Below are 19,232 nucleotides of genomic sequence, written 5' to 3'. Positions count from 1 at the left end.
AATGAGAATTTAAAACAGAGATTTATATCATGGAAAATGTTATAAACTGTAATAGAAAGAAAGAATAAAAAAAAAAAACAATATATAGAATAGAACCATCTAAAATCTATGACACATAAGCATGAAGCAACTACACCAAGGCTTTTTTTGGTCTTCCACACATGCAATGGAGACAAATACAAAGAAAAGGAATACTTAATCAATTGCAGGAGCAAAATCTCAGCAATTAATTTATCAAAAAAAAAATTATCAACAGTTAACTAAGTACACAACATACTCATGAAAATAATTTTCTAAAAAGAAAAACATACTCATGAAAATAATTTTCTCAAAAGAAAAACATACTCATGAAAATAAAACATTACGCAACATTATCCTGCTACATGCTATCCAGAAAACATTGAGAACTGCAACTGTCTCTTATTCCATGTCCGAAGTGTTTCTCGTTTTATTACGTTGTTAACATGGACATGCAGAATATCATCTATTAATGTGATAATGTCAATCCAACACTGCAACACCTTAAATATCCTCAACAAAAGCACAAAATCTAAATTTCAAATCACTCTCCTTGAATCGCGAGCCGAGGCAAGATGGTCCTACAAGCATGAAACAAAGTGATCGTTTCAATTTCAATACACCCGACAGCTAGACAGTTGCATAATAAGTAATCAATATAATGAAGCAAACCAAATGAGTCATCAACACATCAGTTTCAGGTCCACCCAAAACACTTCAATCATCTCTTTTTAGCTCAACTAGTGCCCCGGGAGCACTAGTAGCATTTCCTTTATTATTTTATCGAGTATCAAATGATGTCATACTATTAAAATCCACATTCTTCTTAATAATTTGGTTTTAACTTGTTTTGTAATTAATAAGTTGCAAATATTCGGGTTACGATATAACACTGTGGCGTAATTTAATCCATGCAGCCGACCCCACTTAGTGGAATAAGGCTTGGTTGTTGTATTCAAGTTGCAAATATTAATAATATTATGCGTAATTCACATAAAAAGTATTTACGACGAACTTACCGAGATAAAATCAAATGCTTTAGTATTATCTTCTTTCTTTGAATTGTTGATGATTGAGCTGGGAGTTTGAGATGTCAAATTTGGCTGAAATATGTCTGGCAAAGGGGAAGCTCCATTAGGTCCAACCATTTGAGAAACACCGCCATCTCGCATGTTGACATTACTAATGTGTTGGAAATTAGCCATTGTAGCAAGTAACTGCTGCTGAGCCAATATAGTTCCCATTGCACCGTAATTAAGAGGTTGAGTAGGATATGGTTGATTCAACATAATACCAGGCGGCATATTGTATGGCATATGACCAGTGGGAAACATTGGATTTACATTGAACCCAATTGGCTGAGCCTGTGAGCCCAACATGCCGCCAAGAGTATTATTGTCAAGGGTATGATTGTTTAAACCTGAAAATAAAGATTCGGATTGCACTGTGGATGATGTTCCCTTCGTCTTCGTACTTGAGGTATTTTCATCTATTGACAAACCACCCATTAAATCACTAACAGACCCATTATGATTTCCTTGCTTGGAACTGGAACCAAATAGATCAAAAAGTTGAGGATCACTTTGAATCCCCTGCTTGCTACTCTCATGATCACCCTGTTTATCATCACCAACTGTCATCCCTGAAAATAGATCATCCGCATGTTCTTTGCTCTCGCCTGTGTGAAATGAGACATCAGCAAATGGGTCGTCATCATTTTTCAATTCATGACTGGCTCCAATAGAGCCACTTATATCTCCAAATAAATCGTCAACCAGAGGTGTGGATGATGTCAAATTCCCTATATTTTGTTCATCAGTGCTATTTGTTGAGTTGTCCATTATGTTGTTATCATTTGAATAGCCAGTGTCTATCAAGTCAGGTAGTTCAGCAACAGTAGCGGTCCCTGTCTTTACAGCTTTCTCTGAATTGATAGAACTGTTTGGCTGGTCTCCACCTAGAAGGCTAAGAACCTGTCCATCAGAAGGTCAAGTGTTAAAGTATAATACAAATATTCATAAAGAATAAATGAGTGAGAGTATGAAATTTTCATGTAATAATATTCATCCAGATTGACTATAAGGTTACCTTTATAGCTTTTTCTCTCAAAGAGGCTTGGGGAGATTCAGAACATCTCAGCACCACGTCTTTGTTTTCAGTGAAGTAAGATGCCACATGTGAAAAATGATCATCATCCTTCTTTCTGAGGATGGACTCAAGAACACATACAGCTTTCATGCGTACCTGAAAACATAACTCTCAATAGAAGCTTTTTTTATTTAAAACCCAAAATGTAAATTTAGTTATTGTTATAAGTTGCATTACATTTCATGAAAAATTTGAAAACTTTAACAAATATGATAACCAACAATCCATTGTGCATGGTATTCACTTGTATGTTCACAGAGACATTTAAGACGGGGAAAAAATATGTAGAGATGCGTAAATTTAAATACACACATTGTCAATATGCATTTGAGGTTAAAATGTTTTCATACCAGAAAAGGGTCATGTAAAGTTCCACCATATTATATTCCAGAATACTTGGAGAAAAAAATTAATCTGCGGACTTTAAAACCTCAATTAAATAAGCAAGTGCATGTTTCTATAATTCATGTTTTGTTTTTCATGTGTAGATTTTACTTTTGTAGAAGTATAAACATAGCAGACATGCCTGCCAAATAGGAGATTGGAGCTTTAGTTCAAGAGCATGACTTAAAGCCAGAGCATCCAACTTTGCAGCCTCTGTTAGAAAAGCTTGAATGGCATCTCGGGAGGGTTGTAGGCGAACACCTCCTGAAGTTACAATTGTCTCGAGCAACCTATCTTCTCTAGTCTTAATCTCTGAAGAATTTCCACTGGATTCACCATTTGAAATTTCCATCTTATTTACTCTTGAATCCTGATTCCAAGAACCACTAGACTGGTTTTTAGAAAGTCCAAAACTACTTTGATTTTCACTACGATATGCAACTGGTTCATATCTGTCACCACCACGTTCCGATTCAACGGTCAACGACCTTTGAAGATTTGGACTCTTGTAGCTTCCACTTCCAGTTTCATTCTTCATTAGAGAATGTCCTTGTGTTAAGCTATGAAGTCCTTGCTTAATTGATGCACTTCCAATACCAACTACCTCACTAATAAAAGACTTGATATCTTCAGGTGGCGGTTCATAGTTTGTATTTCCAAACCCTTGTATCCGCCTGTTAAGATCTTGAGAAGGTGCAGCAGCGGCCTTATAATTATTATTACTATTTTCTTCTGAGAAGATGGCAGAGACAGTCTCCTGAGCAGTTTCCCGCACAGCCTTGTTTAGTGCATCGCCTTTCAAAGGATCCAACTGTCCCTTGTGGTGCAATAATTGACGAATTGCCACTGAATGTCTCTGCATTTCTCTTCTGAACTCGGCACCAGACTTTCCAACTGCATATTTTATCAATCTTAAAGCCTGCCAACAACATTTTCACCAAAAAAGAGCACAACAAGTTTAGACAAAACAATATATCAATCTGTAATACAATTTCTGACACCAAAACCATTAAGGCAAATTGAGGCAAATTGTATGGTGCACAAGTGAGACGAGTCTTGAACCATGCACAAGCTTTTTTCCACCCTTGGATCAAATATGATATGATGTGACTTATTGATCCGACTTATTGATCCAATCGTAGAAAATAAAGTTGTGCATGGTGCAAGACTAATTTAGTTGTGCACAGGAGACAAAGTGTCAAATTGATAAAGAAAACTATCACCACACATCTTGTGAACCTCTGAATATAATAGTAAAGAAAGTAAAAGAATCAAAAAGGAAACAAAAGCATGCAAGTTCACAACCATGAACAACAATAGTATAATACATTCGAACCAAGTGATTGCCCTCGACTTGTTAATGAGTTCCACCAAAGAAAAAATCATTCGAGATAACCCGAGTTCATTCCTGATTGGTACAATTTTTGTCGGACTTTACTTAGCTCTTGACCAAACACTTTCCCACCAAAAAATAAAGTATAATACATTCCTCATAAAGTTGATTCCAAAAATTCAAAACCACTGCATCTCTTTCATTCCACCTATGCATGCTATCATCTAATTCAATATTACCCAATACTACTAATAATTTCACAAAAAAATCAAACTTTGAACAACCCAGATAAGAATAAGATCTACATCAATCAAATTTCATGAAGTAAAAATCAGAAACCAGAAAAAGAACAAAAAAAAACCGGAATTTTGATTATACCTTCTGTTTTACAATGGGACTCTTATGATCCAAACGTTTCAAAACAAAATCAGAAACTTCCTTAACAATAGAAACATGCGAAGAACGCAAAAGCTCGCAAATTTCTTCTAATTTGTAAACGGGTGCGACTTTATCTTCATCTGATGTAGCTGAATCGATTAACCGTGATCTCCAGTATGATTCCACCGCTCTTCTACTCGTTTCCATTCTTTCTTGCAAATCGATCCAACAAATTGAAAACCCTAATTTGCAGAAACGTATTCAACAAGAAATTCGTCAATTGAATTCAGCGATTCAAGATTGAATTGAATCGAATGAGATTTGGGAATTTTTGGGGAAGAAAGAATTGGAAGAGAGAGAAAGTGAGAGGAACGATTTCGTGGCAGGGAAAATTATGATGAAGGAGCAGACATGCCACGTCAGTAGTTAAGAGTTGAAACACGAACAAGAATGTGATCTTTGATGAATTCGTGTCTCAACAGTTTTATTGTTGAAATTTCATCTCTTTAATTTTGTTTTTAAACAATAAAAATATAATTTTGATCAAAAAACTATAATATTAAAATAAATAGTTTGTAAACAATTTTTAATCCATAAACTAGATTTTGAATTAGCCTTAATTGCACTTTTCCCCCTATATTTTGTTAATTGTATGATTTTGCACCTCTTTTTTTGAGCGATTTTGCACCCCATCTTTTTGCCCTCTTTCCTGGTTAGATGGAATTTTTGGCTTTAATTGCACTTTTGCCACCCATCTTTTTGCCAATTGTGCAATTTTGCACCCTCTTATTTTTGAGCGATTTTGCACCCCATCTTTTGCCCCTTTCCCCTCTTTTAATGATGATTTTGAACAAAACACAATTGGCAAAAGATGGGGTGCAAAATCGCTCAAAAAAAAGAGGGGGTGCAAAATCGCACAATTAGCAAAAGATAGGGGAAAAGTACAATTAAGCCTTTGAATTATTATTTTCTCTCTTTTATTTAAAAAAAATTAGGGGTTTTTTTGTGGTGGCCGGGATTCGAACCCCGGACCTTGCATATATTAAAATTAAATTAAATTAAATTAATTAAGCATTCTCCATACCAACCGAGCTAAGCTCACGAGGACAAAAAATTAGGGGTTTAATTTGATATTGTTTACACCTAAAAAAAAATATTATGTTAGCCAAACTCGGAAAATATGCAATTAAAATATTAGGTGAAGAAACCCATAGTTGAGTGAATTATAGACGAAGCTAGACGACCGAATAGAGAAGTCGATTCTTTCTCAAAGCCACTAATTACTCATGACTCGGTCATTAGATCAATCTTACGATTACTAATTAAGTGGGAACGAAATAATAATGAAATGAAATTAGCTCCATTTGTTCAATTGTTTTTGTGTGCATTTCTACTTCGCTTTCTTGATTCTCTCTATGAACTCTAAATTTATCCTACAAAATCTTTTAAAATTTTAAAATGCCTCTCAGTTTTCGGGCATCGTTTAATAGAGGAAATGATAATTTTCAAAATCAATATAAATCTTGCAATAATAGAAGTGAGTCGAGATTCATTGTGCGTTTGTATTGAAAAAATCAAATATGATTTCTTGTGTATATAAATCAACTAAACGAAGAGAACCCACAAATTGAACACAATAAACCACGAGATTTTTCAAATAAAAATAAATCAATGATTTTCATAACATTTACTCCTTAATTTTGTGAAAATTATGTTAGAATTTTTGAAAAGAAAGCACTAATTTCATAACGTATATGGTCTTTGAAGATGTACAAGTGAATCTATAAGGAAACGGTGTCCATGAAAATAGATAATGGCGGCTAATGATTCGCATTTAGTTTTTCGTCCTCACAAATGTTTGTTTGCGGTGTCAATCCAAATTGTAGCTTCATTGTTGATTCGCTCTAAAAGCCTTTGTGGATTATTCGGTGGCAGATCATGTAGCACCGCCTCCTTCACGCGATGGCGGTGGCTAACTATTTTGTTGATTCACATTTTAGATCATTATTCGAAAGTTCTTATCGCCCCTTCGGTTTTTGGTTTGTGCGGTTTTCTTGGCCGGTGTACATGTTACCTCCAAGCACACCGGTGGATTCATATTACATAGCCATAAAGGGCTCTTTAGCTTGTTGTGTTTTGTTACGGTGAGTCGTTGGTTTAGGGGATCCGTTATTGTGTTGGTGTCGGCTTCACTAAATTTTAAAAGATTCACGTTCGTTTGGAGTAGTTTGTAACCCTTATCATTCTACTTGTTTGATGTTGAATTGGTTGGCTCGAAAAAATGGTTTAGCTAGTTGGTGTTGCAAGGAGTTTTGGGTTCTTGAAACCGTTTCGTGTTAATGGTCGGTCCATTCACCGCAAGATAAGTAATACCTCGTTAGGATTTACTAGAGGTCGAATCCACTTTGTTATTTTAAATTTTTGTATTATTCATTTGAGTTGATACACTTTTGTGCGAATTTGATGGGTTAGGTTGTATGTCCCTCTAGGTTTTGTGTATTTTATCTTTTTTAATAATATATATGAGCAATTGACAAATGATTAGAGTCTACGTGGGATCCCAACCTAGTTTAGGCGTCTTATATACTTTTTGATGCAAGATTTTGCAACTCGAGAGTTTACCTCAACTCGTTTTGCCTAGGTAAACTCGACTCGAGAACTCGTACGAGTTTACCTAAAAATAAAATTATATAAAATTAATGCATGGCATATATAAGCTAATAAAATATTGTAAATAAGTCAATAGTGCAAAATATGACTTAATTACAAAGGAAAATTATACCAAAATACCATAATAAAACGATATGCTCAACTTAGCATCAATATACAAAAATTAACGCACAAAATCATAAGTTTCATAAGTCTCTAAGTCTCACAAGTTTCTAAAGTTGTTGATAAAACTACCCAAAAAATAAACAAGTTAATATCTTCAAAAGTTCAATCCATCTAAAACTCCATAACATCTCCAAGATATAATGTTATTATGATGTTCAATTTTTCAAGTAAAACAAGTTCTTGTTTGACATAGATAACAAGTTAAGATATAATTTTCATTTATTTTGAGAAGAAGAAAAGAAGCGTCGTGCATTCATAACACCGTGATATTGGGCTGGACTTTAAAAATGAATTGGATTTTAATTGAAAACCGGCCCAAAACAAAAACAAAAAAACTATTTTTTAAAAAGGTAAACTCGCAAACTCAAACGAGTTTACCCGATTTTAAGCCGTGTTAACTCGGTCAACTTCCCGAGTTTACCAAAAAAAAACGAGTTTACGTCCGAGTTTACACGATTTTGGCACCTAAAAACGTAAACTCGGGCGAGCCGAGTTTACGTTTTAACACTCGATTTGCAAAACCTTGCTTTGATGTTCTTATACTATGTATTTAGCAACAAAAAAATTTGTTATTGGTAAGTTTACAAAAGTTTCTTTTATCATACACATTTGTGCAAAAAGAAGAAAGAAAAATAACAAAATAAAAAAGAATAGAAGAAAATAAATGACAGGCCAAATAAATAATTTGCGTTGTTTATGTTCTTATCTAATTTACAATTTACAAAATATTATAGGGGTTACATAAATAACATTTATTTTCATGTGACATGCATGATTACGTGAATCATATTTAATATATGAGGAATGAGAGATATAGGTATTATTTGCAAGGTATATTGATTGTTTTTGCATGTAGATTGACGTTGTTGTTAGTGATTTAAACGTGTGACTCCAATATTCATATTTGATATATGAATAATTAGGGAGACATGTCTTTTTTACAAAATATATTGATGGTACATGCATCTAGTTGATGGTATTGTGTGTGATTAAAAGGCATGACCCCAAGAATAATGTTTGATTCATGAGAATGATATAATCTCCATTATGTGTGATTTATCCAATATTCAATTTTTATTTTTGATTTAAAATTAATATATCAATTGTATTTTAATCTTTTCTTTAACTAATAAAGCATGCATTCCCCTAAAAAAACTAATAAAGCATGCATTTATCAATGTTCGAAAAATTTCTAAAATGATTATCTTTGCAAATCCATTCAAACAAGTAATGAGTATGTGTGACAAGATAGATGGAATGGATATATATATATATATATATATATATATATATATATATATATATATATATATATATATATATATATATATAGAGTTAGGATCCGTTGACACCCGGTGTCAACGGATTGGTTGACACCAAATCTCAACCATCTATTTTTTTCAATCCAATGGTGCATATTTTTGGTCCACCGAATTAACTTAAATTGAAAACATGGTATCATGATACTCTTTCTTTTCATATGCAAAATCATCACTCTTGGTCATACCCACCCAAATATTCTTGTTTGTATCCCCCCATTCCATCTTAGCTAATTCCTCTTATGGATCGTAACTCATGAAGACATTTTGTGTTTATGTCAAATTTATAAAACTGATCTCAATTGGAGTAAGTTTTAGAATTTAGGGATATTTTGGAGGGGTTATTTCAACCGGTGAAAATTAAGGTTTGAGAATTGACTTTCTGCAATGTTATCGGCTTGGTGCATGATATATGGATGTATATAATCAATTGTATGGCTTTGGTAAAATGAAAATCTTTTAATTTTCGTTGAACTGGTAGTGAATTCTCGATGATAAACAAATTCAAAATTGTTGTGGCTTGTGCAATTGAGATCTGTGCAATTCTGAGTGATTTGTGTAAATCCAGAATTTTTGTGGGTGTTAGGCCAGTAGAGAGGAAAAGGTCCAGGTGGGTTGATTTAACTAACAATTAACGCAACAAAGATCATCTGAATTACATAAACATTTTTTTAAAAGAGGGAAGATCATGAGGAGTTTGCCTAAATTCACAAACGAGGAAGATAATGAAAATCCTAAACATATACATATTTAGAGAAGATTATTAGGAGTTGCGATCAAGGAGATCAGGAAAAAATTATTTCTGAAAAAATAAAAAATACACAGACGTGAGTGAGTTCAGGAAGAAGAGGGTGTGATTTCATTTATCCCCTAAAGAGTGTGCACGTGAACAACTAAAGCAAATAAATATGAGTCATTAAGATGAAAAAAAGGACGGATAGGATTTGGTGTCAACGAATCCGTTGACACCCTGATGGAACGGATCCCGACATATATATATATATATATATATATATATATATATATATATATATATATAGTTTTGAATTGTAATGGATGGATCAAAACAATCCATTAGAAAAATCCAATCTAATTCATTTAATCCGTCCATTAATACATTTTCCATTGATGGATATTCATCGAATTCGTCTATCAAAACATATAATTTTTATTTTTTGTACTATATTTTGTTTAAAATATATTCTTTTACGATTTTTTTTCTTACTTTTAGTAAATTCAGCCCAAATAAAAGTTATTTTATTGCGCTTTGAGGCAGTTGCAAGTTAGGGGTCCCAGATGAGGTGTCACAATTTTCTTATTTTCTTGTAGTGATTTTTGACTATTAATTTTCTCACCCTATCTACTTCTCACACGTCCTATAAATTTTACAAAAATGCTCATGGGATTTCAGATTATAAAATCCGAACACATCCAATTTGTGTTTGGATTTTATAACTCTGAAATATGCTTATTTATAATGAACAATCAAAATTTCTCCCATTTCAACAGCTTTTGAATTTTGCTTTTAAAAACAACCAAAACCAAAGTAAAAAAAAAATGACAAAAACCTGTCAAATAAAATCATCAAAATATAAAATACCACCAAAAAATTCTAAAAATCAAATAAAACTAATGCAATTTTTTTCTCGGATTTTTGACTAAGAACATCTAGCAATGACCTAAAACAAGGATGTGAGTTAGGAAGATTAATATGATCATTAAACCGATTATCCATGTTTCAAACAAACTCGGAATTTGTGTTGATAAAGTTCGGATTCTATAATCCGAAAAAGCAAGGAACACACCCTTTTTAGGTTTTCGGATTATAAAATCCGAATTGATGAAAAACTCACTTTTTCACCCCATAACAAAGGAAAAACTCGGTTCGGATTCTATAATCCGAAAATCACATTGGCATTGTCGGAAAAAAATAGGACGCATGAGAAATGACTAGGGTGAAAAAAGTAATAGTCCTAATTTTTTTTAAACCTTTTTAGAGTATTTAGGGCAAACAAATTTTATTTTACTAAGCCCAATTCAGTTCTTTTCGGTTCAATAACTTTTTTTTGTTAAGTAGTCTAATAGCCTAGACTTCACTATTAAGGTGAATAAGCGGGGCGTCGAGATTCGAAGCCCAATCCCGCATATTACAATGCATTGTCCGATCAACCGAGTTATGCTTAAGAGGACCTGGCCCAATTACTTTAATAATTTATAAATATTTAATAATATATATTAAAATTAAATAATAATAATAATAATAATAATAATAATAGTAATAGTAATAATAATACTAATAATAATAATAAAAATAATAATAATAATAAATATGGTGGTGACGGGTTGTGGTCAACGGCCTATCGTCGACGATGTTGATCGCAACAACTCTCATTCGGTTCACGACAGTGGACGGCGAGCTCCAAGGATTTTTCCCATGGTTGGCGTTGACTCTATGACGGTCCACAATAGTTGGTGGCGTAACTCAGGTGTTGATCGCAAAATAATTTAAGGACTAAATTAGAGAAAATAATAATTTAAGGATGAAATTAATAGTTTATACAAATAAAAAATAGAATACAGTGCATGTTTCGAAATAACCTTAAAGATAACATGCATATCAGGAGTGTCACGAGGAATGATTATATATTGGAGTAAATTGCACTAGTCTTCTCTAATAGATGTTTGAATTACATTATTCTCTCATATTATGCAAATCATATTAGAAAGCAAAAAATGACACTCTCCTGCTATGGGAGAAACTTAAATTATATTTGTTAAAGAGCCGCATATCGGTTGAGAGATGACATGAATAAGTGGAGACAATTTTCACCTCACAAGTCGGTTTTGTGATGTTGAGTTAAACCCAACCACATTTTTTAAGATGTTATTAGAGATTTCGCAAGATTCGTTGGGTCATTTACTATCACATTTTTACCGTGGAGCCACCCATCATGCACCAAGTCTAAAAGTTTTGAGCGTGATAGGGGATGTTGTCCCACATCAAGAGAGATGACATGAATAAGTGAGAGAATCCTCATCTTACAAGCCAATTTGATGATGTGTTAGACTCAACTGATTTCTAAGAAAATACGCACCCCCTCTTATACACACATACACACACTTTACATTACTCCCATGATAATTTTTTATCTATACTATATACAAGGAGAATGGAGGATTTCGGGATGATTTTTTTCATTATTTCTATTTTACCCTTACCAAGTCAACTCTTTTTCAATTTTTAATACAAATCTACCCCAAAATTGTAGAGAATTTGACAAGTAGCTGCCTGTTTTAATTGAACCTTTTTTTAAAAAAAAAGATTTAAATTTAATATTGAAATTGAAATTTTAATAATATAAATATTAAACAAATGAATTAAAATAAAACATATGATAAAATAAATATACAATAAAAAACAATAGAAAAGGAGATGACAGATGGGACATGGGAGTGCTATGCTATGCTAGTATATATAATAATCTAGTGACAAAAATCTAACACCCAAAGTGTGTGGAAAAATAATATTGCAGATCCATTATAATGTAATCAAAATTTAAATGCTTATTTTTCTTTATTTTTTATTCACAATATCATTACTATATGCCTTGTATTAACGACTTTTTTTTTTGACAAGTTGTATTAACGACTTATTTAGTAATGAATTGAATTGAATTTTTCTTCTTTAAAAAAAAATCATCACGGTATAAAATATTATAAAATATGAAGCAAAATACAATATAAATAAAACTGAAGTATGTGAAAAATTATTAAAGGCAATAAAAAATGACTATTTAAATAACCATATTTTTTTCCTAAAAAATATGCCCCGTCTCCCCTTCCAATAAAAAATTATCAATTACATTACGTAAAGAGAAAAAAAGACGGGCAAAGACCGACGAAGTAAAGTATGCCAAAGGCCCGTTACGTAAATTTAAAAGTGAATTTTATTATCTTCTTAATGATTAAAACTGAATTTATTTTTAACACTGAATTATCATCTTAATGATAACGTCTTTCAATTTAATTATTATTAACACTGAATTTATTTTTCTTAAATGGTGGATCAAAGTTAATTAATATCATAAAAATATTTATTTACGTTAAAATTGATTAAAATTCAGTGCATATTAATTTATTAAGGGATGAGATTGTAATTCATGCATTCTTAGGGGAGAATAATATAATTTACTCTAAACATTTACTTCTCAAGGAGGAAAATGTATATATTTTTAACATAAAAGGAGAGGGTATAAAATTCAAGATTCTCTACAAATAGATCGAGTTTAGTTTACTCAATATATTATTTTATCTCCTAATATTTTTGTTTCAATTCACAACAAACGGAGCTACTACAATGCAAAACATTTTTTTGTTCACATAATCTTATTAATAAAAGTTCTTAAGTTGTCTTAAACTACTTTTTGGAGCCAAAATTTGAGGTTAATTTTGTCATTGTAATATTGACATCTAATGATTATTATTAGTTAATATATATTTTTATAGTAATTGAACAAACTTTTGCTAAATTTGTGCCATAAACTACTAAATACGTTTTTTTTCTTCCATAATCTTAGTTTATTTTTTTCCGTTTTTTTTTTTAATTTCATAATCTTATTTTGTTTTTCTTTCATATTAGTATTTAATATATATTTAAGCAATTGAACAAACTTTTGCTAAGTTTGTGCCATAAACTACTAAATACGTTTTTTTCTTCCATAATCTTAGTTTGTTTTTTTCGCTTTTTTCTTTCATAATCTTATCTTTTATTTTTTTGATGGACATCATAGTTTGTTTACTATTTTCTCTATTTATTTGGAAATATAAACACCGATCCCCATATTTTTTTTTGTTAACTAACTTTTCCCGAACAAACTTTTGCTAAAAAAAATTTCTCATCAAATTTGTGCCACCAAAGAAAAAGAAAAAAAACCCCCTCATCTAATGTTTGTTTTTTTGTAACTAACTCTATCTACATCTGTGCCACTTTATGCCAAACTAAACCTCTCTCAACTCTCTCTATATAAGTAACATCAAATAGCATTTATATTGCACCCCCTTCATCCTTCGATTAAATCATCTTGCTTCAAATTAAAGTACGTCATATTCTTTTTTGCTTTGAATCTCTTTTATTTTTATTTCTAACTTCGCTTTTATATCAACGATTAAAGTATCTCTCTATTAATATTTCTAACTTTGTCTAACTTTATATGATTTATTTTTTCTCAATTCTATGTAGGTTGAATAATGTTATTGGATCTATCATGTATATTCACTTTTCATTTTCGTGTTTATGGTGCACATTCATGTTATGGATGATAGTGGGTCAACTACCTTTGTGTTGTTTGATAGAGTTATTTCACAATACTTTGGAAAGACTGCAAAAGAACTAATGGAATTGGTAATGAACGTAAATATATTATTTTTTGTTTTCGTTTTTTATGTAATATTAAAACAATAAAAATTGATCTTAATTGTTTTCTAATACAAATCACAAACAAGGAAAGGCCATGTATGATTATCCAACTGAGCTTGACACCTTACGTGACAAGGATATGCTTTTCAAACTGAAAATCAATAAAAAAATGTTGACCGAAGTTTTATACATATGCCGTCAAAAAAGTTGTCCGATGACAAAGTGAAATCATTAATGAGTTTAAGAAAAAGTATCACATGGAGTGTCATGTTACTCCTCAAACTCGGTGAGGAAGATGATGTTGATTTCAAGGGTCCTATTACTCCCCAAACTGTTGATAACATGAAGGTAGTTAAATACACTATAATATCTACTTTAATAGTACTCATAAAATTTATTTAATTAACTATTGCTATTGCTATGAATTTTTATTCGTGTAGCTTCTTGATGATGAAGCTAATTCAATTCCTAAACATACTCATCCATCCAAGTCTTTGATAAAAAGAAATGGCAACCGAGATGCAACACATATTGACATTGATTGCGGAACTCGTACGTCAACCACTAAGTTGCAAAAAGTTGTCAAAATTAAGCAAGAACTCGAAGATTGATATTTTAGCACTTCTTAGTCTAGACTACTTAGATTTATTTTGTTTCGATTTTTTTTACTCAATAAGTACTTTCTTAATTGTTTTGGAAATTTATTCCTTTGACATTTGCTAATTTGGTTCTTATGACATTTGATACTTTGGTGATATGTGTCATATATCGAAAAATAACATGTTTACGTTTTTTTGTCTACATCAATATTGCTCTATTGGGAGATGCGCCGATGACCAAAATCACTTGCGTTGGTGACTAAAATAAATCACCTTATTTTATTTATTGTCTTTCATAACATGATCAGTATTCTCTTTCATATAAAGTGGCAAAAACCCATCTCGCATGTGTAATCTCAATTAATATTTTGATCTTGGCCTTAAAATTTAACACTGTCCTACTACAGTAGAACACACTACTATATCACATCTTGATTATTCGATGGTCTCTAATATTTTTTTCACATATTGATTTTTAGTAATTATTGCATTTTTGTGTGATTGGTATCTTCTTTTTTTTTTTTTTTTAAGGTGATAGGTATCGGCTTGATCAACGTTTTAATTCATGTTCATGTATTAATAAATAAGAGAAACACACCATCCTCATGACTTCCATCGCTGTAAAAGTTTTGTAGAAACTAACAATATGTCATCTAAAATACTCATAATAGAGAAAATAAAGTTTTTAAGTTTTTTAATTTGTAGGAGTGAACGAGATAGAATGAAATTGAATGAATAATCTTAGCTTTTATCCTTCTTTAAAAAATTTGGCTTTTATCATTTCTTCTCTTCTTTGATTTCCATTTTATTTTCCATTTCTTATATTTATGATGATTTATGAGTTGATGGTGATAATGTGTCACTTTGGCAACAATGTTGAAATTATCTGCATTTAGACATTTTACTTTCTCAAATCCACATATTACTCATAGTTTGTTATAAGCACAAAGTAAATTTTATGCGAAAAGCCACACAAAACCTTACCGAGATGCACACAATTACGAAGATGTTAATTCTACGGAGTAGGCATTTGAATAAGCACACAAGTGGTAAGAGTTCTTCTTTTTGAACTTAAAATTTACACTATCTAAATTTTCGTTTCTTTACCCCAACAAAAATCACTTTTTAAAAAAAAAAAAAAAGTGATTTGAGGCAAATTCTTTCGGTCATTCCAAAGGGAACAAGATATGATGTTGTACATGCTAGCATTAATTCATCATGCCTTTGGAAATATTGACGAGTCTTAAAATTGACGGAAAAAATGAGGCTTCAAACCGGATCTTCCCGTTCGATGTCAATGAAGTCAAAGAGTTCTTAGATTGAATTTTAAATGTTGGAGATGGAAACATCGGAGAAAACAATTATGAGGAAGTTGAAATGGAAATAGATGGTATGTTGATCGAGAATTCAGGTGACCATGTTGCTTTAATTGGTGATCTTTCATTATTTTTTTCAAAATAGGGCAATTTTAGCACCTACCAATGATATTGTTGATTCATTGAACAATTACATTTTATCAATGATTCCCGGTGAGAAAAATATACCTATATGCCGATAGTCCGTCTACACATGATGAAAATATTAATAGTCATGATGAGATTCTCACTCCAGAATTTCGAACACCGTCAAATCTTCGGGGTCGCCGAACCATGAGTTAAATCTCAAGGTTGGAGTTCCAATAATGTTGTTGAGAAATATTGATCAACCATTAGGATTATATGCAATGGCACACGCCTTATAATTACCCAAATGGGAAATTTCGTACTTGAGGCAAAGATAAATCAAGACACAATATTGGACAAAAGGTTTATTTCCAAAGATTGACTTTGACTCCATCTCCATCTAATTCAAAACTTACTTTCACTTTTCAACTTAAATAGTTTCCTATTGTAGTCTCATTTACAATGACTATCAATAAGAGTCAAGGACAATCTGTTAAAAATGTTGGAATATATCTTCCAAAACCCATATTTTCACATGGATAGTTAAATGTCGCTCCTTCACGCGTTACTTCACGTGTTGGGATGAAGATGTTGATTTTCAAAGACGAAGGACATGTCTCCAACAAACTTATAATGTTGTCTACAAAGAAGTCTTTCGGAATTTAAGATAGGTAATTTACAAATCAATATTTGTATATATTTTCTATTTCATTTTTGTTGTGTGCATCTAGCTGTTTTTAAAGTTTTTTTTTAATTAAAACAATGTATTTCTTTGGTACTATATATATATAATTATTTAAATTTGGTTGTTGCCATAAAAATTAAAACTTATCAACTAAATTTGATTTACAAATTAACAGCATGTTATGCATTTTCCTTATACATTTTTATGAAAATTATATGAAGATGTAATTTGTATTTCTCTTTATAACTTCTATCATTTAAAAAAAATTCATATCTAATCATACAAATTTATTCTATTTCATGGCAGGTTGATCATCATCTTTATGATGCATTTTTCATTGGAATTAGCAAAAGTTATGGACACTAAACTGAATTTTACCGATTCAAGTGTTGAGAGTTGATACGGCTTTATTATCTATAAATGTGCATATTATTTCCTAAGGCGAAATTATATTAGTAGTTGCATTTGGTTATTTTTATTTACCTATTTGTTGTGATATCAAGAATTCTAAATTACTTTAGGTTTTTTTCCTTCAAAAAAAAATTACTTTAAGTTTTTATTGTTTTTGTTTTGGAAGCATTATTTCATGCTTATTAACAACTAATATTTCATTTACAATATCTTATTTATTAATCGCGTGCCATAATTTACTTCCGTGCATCGCACGGGTCTAAATACTAGTGTTGATTAAAATTCAAGTTTGTGTTCCAAATTTAAATGTAGCACAAGAGTTTTTTTTTTTTAAAGCCAAATAGGGAATAGAATAAATAAAAAGGAAGAGATACAAGGATTGGAGCATAGGACTTGACCCGGTGGACAACCCAAACGGGGATACAACATGATAAATCAGTCCAAGAGGATCAACTCTAAATTATCCTAACATAAGTTCACTAAACACGAGCGCAACCCAACGAAACCGCGTACGGACGCGAAACCGTATAACAAAAAAAGAATGAAAAGTGAACATCCGCATAAGACATCTAGAGTAGAGATATGGCGAATGGATCGACCGCAAACACGGTAACAAAATCCAAGTGCCAACAGCTCCCCGATCAATCAGCAAGCACAAAATGCTCTTTCGAGCATAACAACGCGTAAGAACTCGCATCGAGGGATGAGTCCAATACGTCGGCAACCAAACCTTTTCGAGTTAAACGACAGTCCACCAACGGCGCGTGAAGCAACCGTGGCGGATAAAGGCTGAAGGTAGCACAAGAATTAATTAGGAGTGTTGCAGGCCATAGTGAAGCCAAGTAGTGAGCTGCTGCTACTACCTTTACAGCGATTAGAATGTACATTTTATTTTATCTGTATACTACTTACTACTACTAAATAATTTGTCTTCTGTGAGTAAACTTGGTTATGACCAATAATTTTATTTTGCAAGCTTTTAATGTTGAAATCTTGTTATATAACTCTCAGTTTAGGCATTTTGAATTCCCAAATCACAAGTACTTTGAAGTGAATACTTTTTTTATGGCATTTCATAGATTCCTTGACAACAATTTGTGAGACGTGTTTTGAAGTTCCCCGTATCTGCAATTCAGCATATGTTAACTTGCATTGTTTTCCCATGACTATAATTTCCATAATCTGTTGCTATTTTGGCTACAATAAATTTTTAGAATCATTTGACTAAATAAAATCCCAATACTAAGTATTTGGAAAATAAAGATGATAAACTTTGTTCTACTATGACGACCCAAATTTAAAGTTACCATGTTAACTTGGACATTTCTTGTTACTTTATTTTTCACGAATGAAACTATTGTCTGGTTCGCCATTGCTCACTTGGACATTTCTTGTTACTTTATTTTTCACGAATGAAACTAGTGTCTGGTTCGCGATTGCTCTACATGGTTTACTGTTGGACTTTGCACACATGATGGCAGTGCATGCAATCATAAGGAAAAACATAGTGATGACATTCTAGACTGATAAGTGAATCAAAAGACGATAACAAAATAAAGAAACTATTAATCGGTACTTTTCCATATATGCAAATAATTTACAAGAGAATTCATGCAATGAAGAAAGAACCTGCTGGTCCATCACCCTGAAGTTGTCCAATAAGATGCTTATTTGAAATAATGTCAAGTAAATGTATTAGTGATTAGGGCGTGTTCAATTGTATTTCGTTGTTTATCTCACTCGGTTAAGGCAATTTTGATCATGGGGTCTGCGGATGCATTGTGGAGCAGCTGGCAATAGGCGGTTTGATGTTGAGTCAACGTGGGATCCTGTTAATCATGTAAATGGAACTAGTGTTTATGAGGTCTGATCGATGTTTTGTTTGTTGTGTAGGCCTATTGGCAGCTTATTGCATATTGTGTAAAAGGTGTCATTTACTCGTCTTTCGCTTTGATGTTTGTATCATGCTCTAGTGCCTCTTGGGTGTCTCTGCTGGTTCTAAGTCATGGAACCTGTTACTATTCTGTGTTTTTCTTATAATGTAATTCATTCATATGCAGTTGCATTGTAACGATCTTTATGCTATTAGTAAATTTTAATTGTTCAATCATTAATTTTTGTTTAGTTTAATCATATGTAACTTAAAAGTCACATGCATATGAAGATTTGTGATATTTTGTGGCCTAAAAATTGCATCAAAGAAATGAAATCTCATCCATCTAAATAATAAAATAACATAGGCACATAGCATGTCCATGTAGTCA

General features: G+C 31.9%; 1 protein-coding gene across 1 annotated transcript; it reads right to left on the bottom strand.

The window, feature by feature from the left end:
- Positions 1-203: 203 nt before the first annotated feature.
- Positions 204-4,715, bottom strand: LOC146896819 (ENTH/VHS family protein). Its single transcript, XM_085738405.1, has 5 exons — positions 4,262-4,715; positions 2,693-3,469; positions 2,107-2,262; positions 1,038-1,991; positions 204-599 (listed from the first exon to the last, which is right to left on the bottom strand). Exons 1-5 carry the CDS (start codon positions 4,466-4,468, stop codon positions 558-560), a joined length of 2,136 nt encoding a protein of 711 aa, XP_085594531.1. The 5' UTR covers positions 4,469-4,715; the 3' UTR covers positions 204-557.
- Between the last annotated feature and the right edge of the window lie 14,517 nt (positions 4,716-19,232).

Source organism: Medicago sativa, chromosome 8 (assembly GCF_051527215.1).
Source record: "Medicago sativa cultivar Bolivia chromosome 8, Bolivia_mono, whole genome shotgun sequence".
Taxonomy (NCBI): Eukaryota; Viridiplantae; Streptophyta; class Magnoliopsida; order Fabales; family Fabaceae; genus Medicago; species Medicago sativa.
The sequence above is the reverse complement of the archived record's forward strand: the minus strand, read 5'-3'. Positions and strand labels throughout refer to the sequence as shown.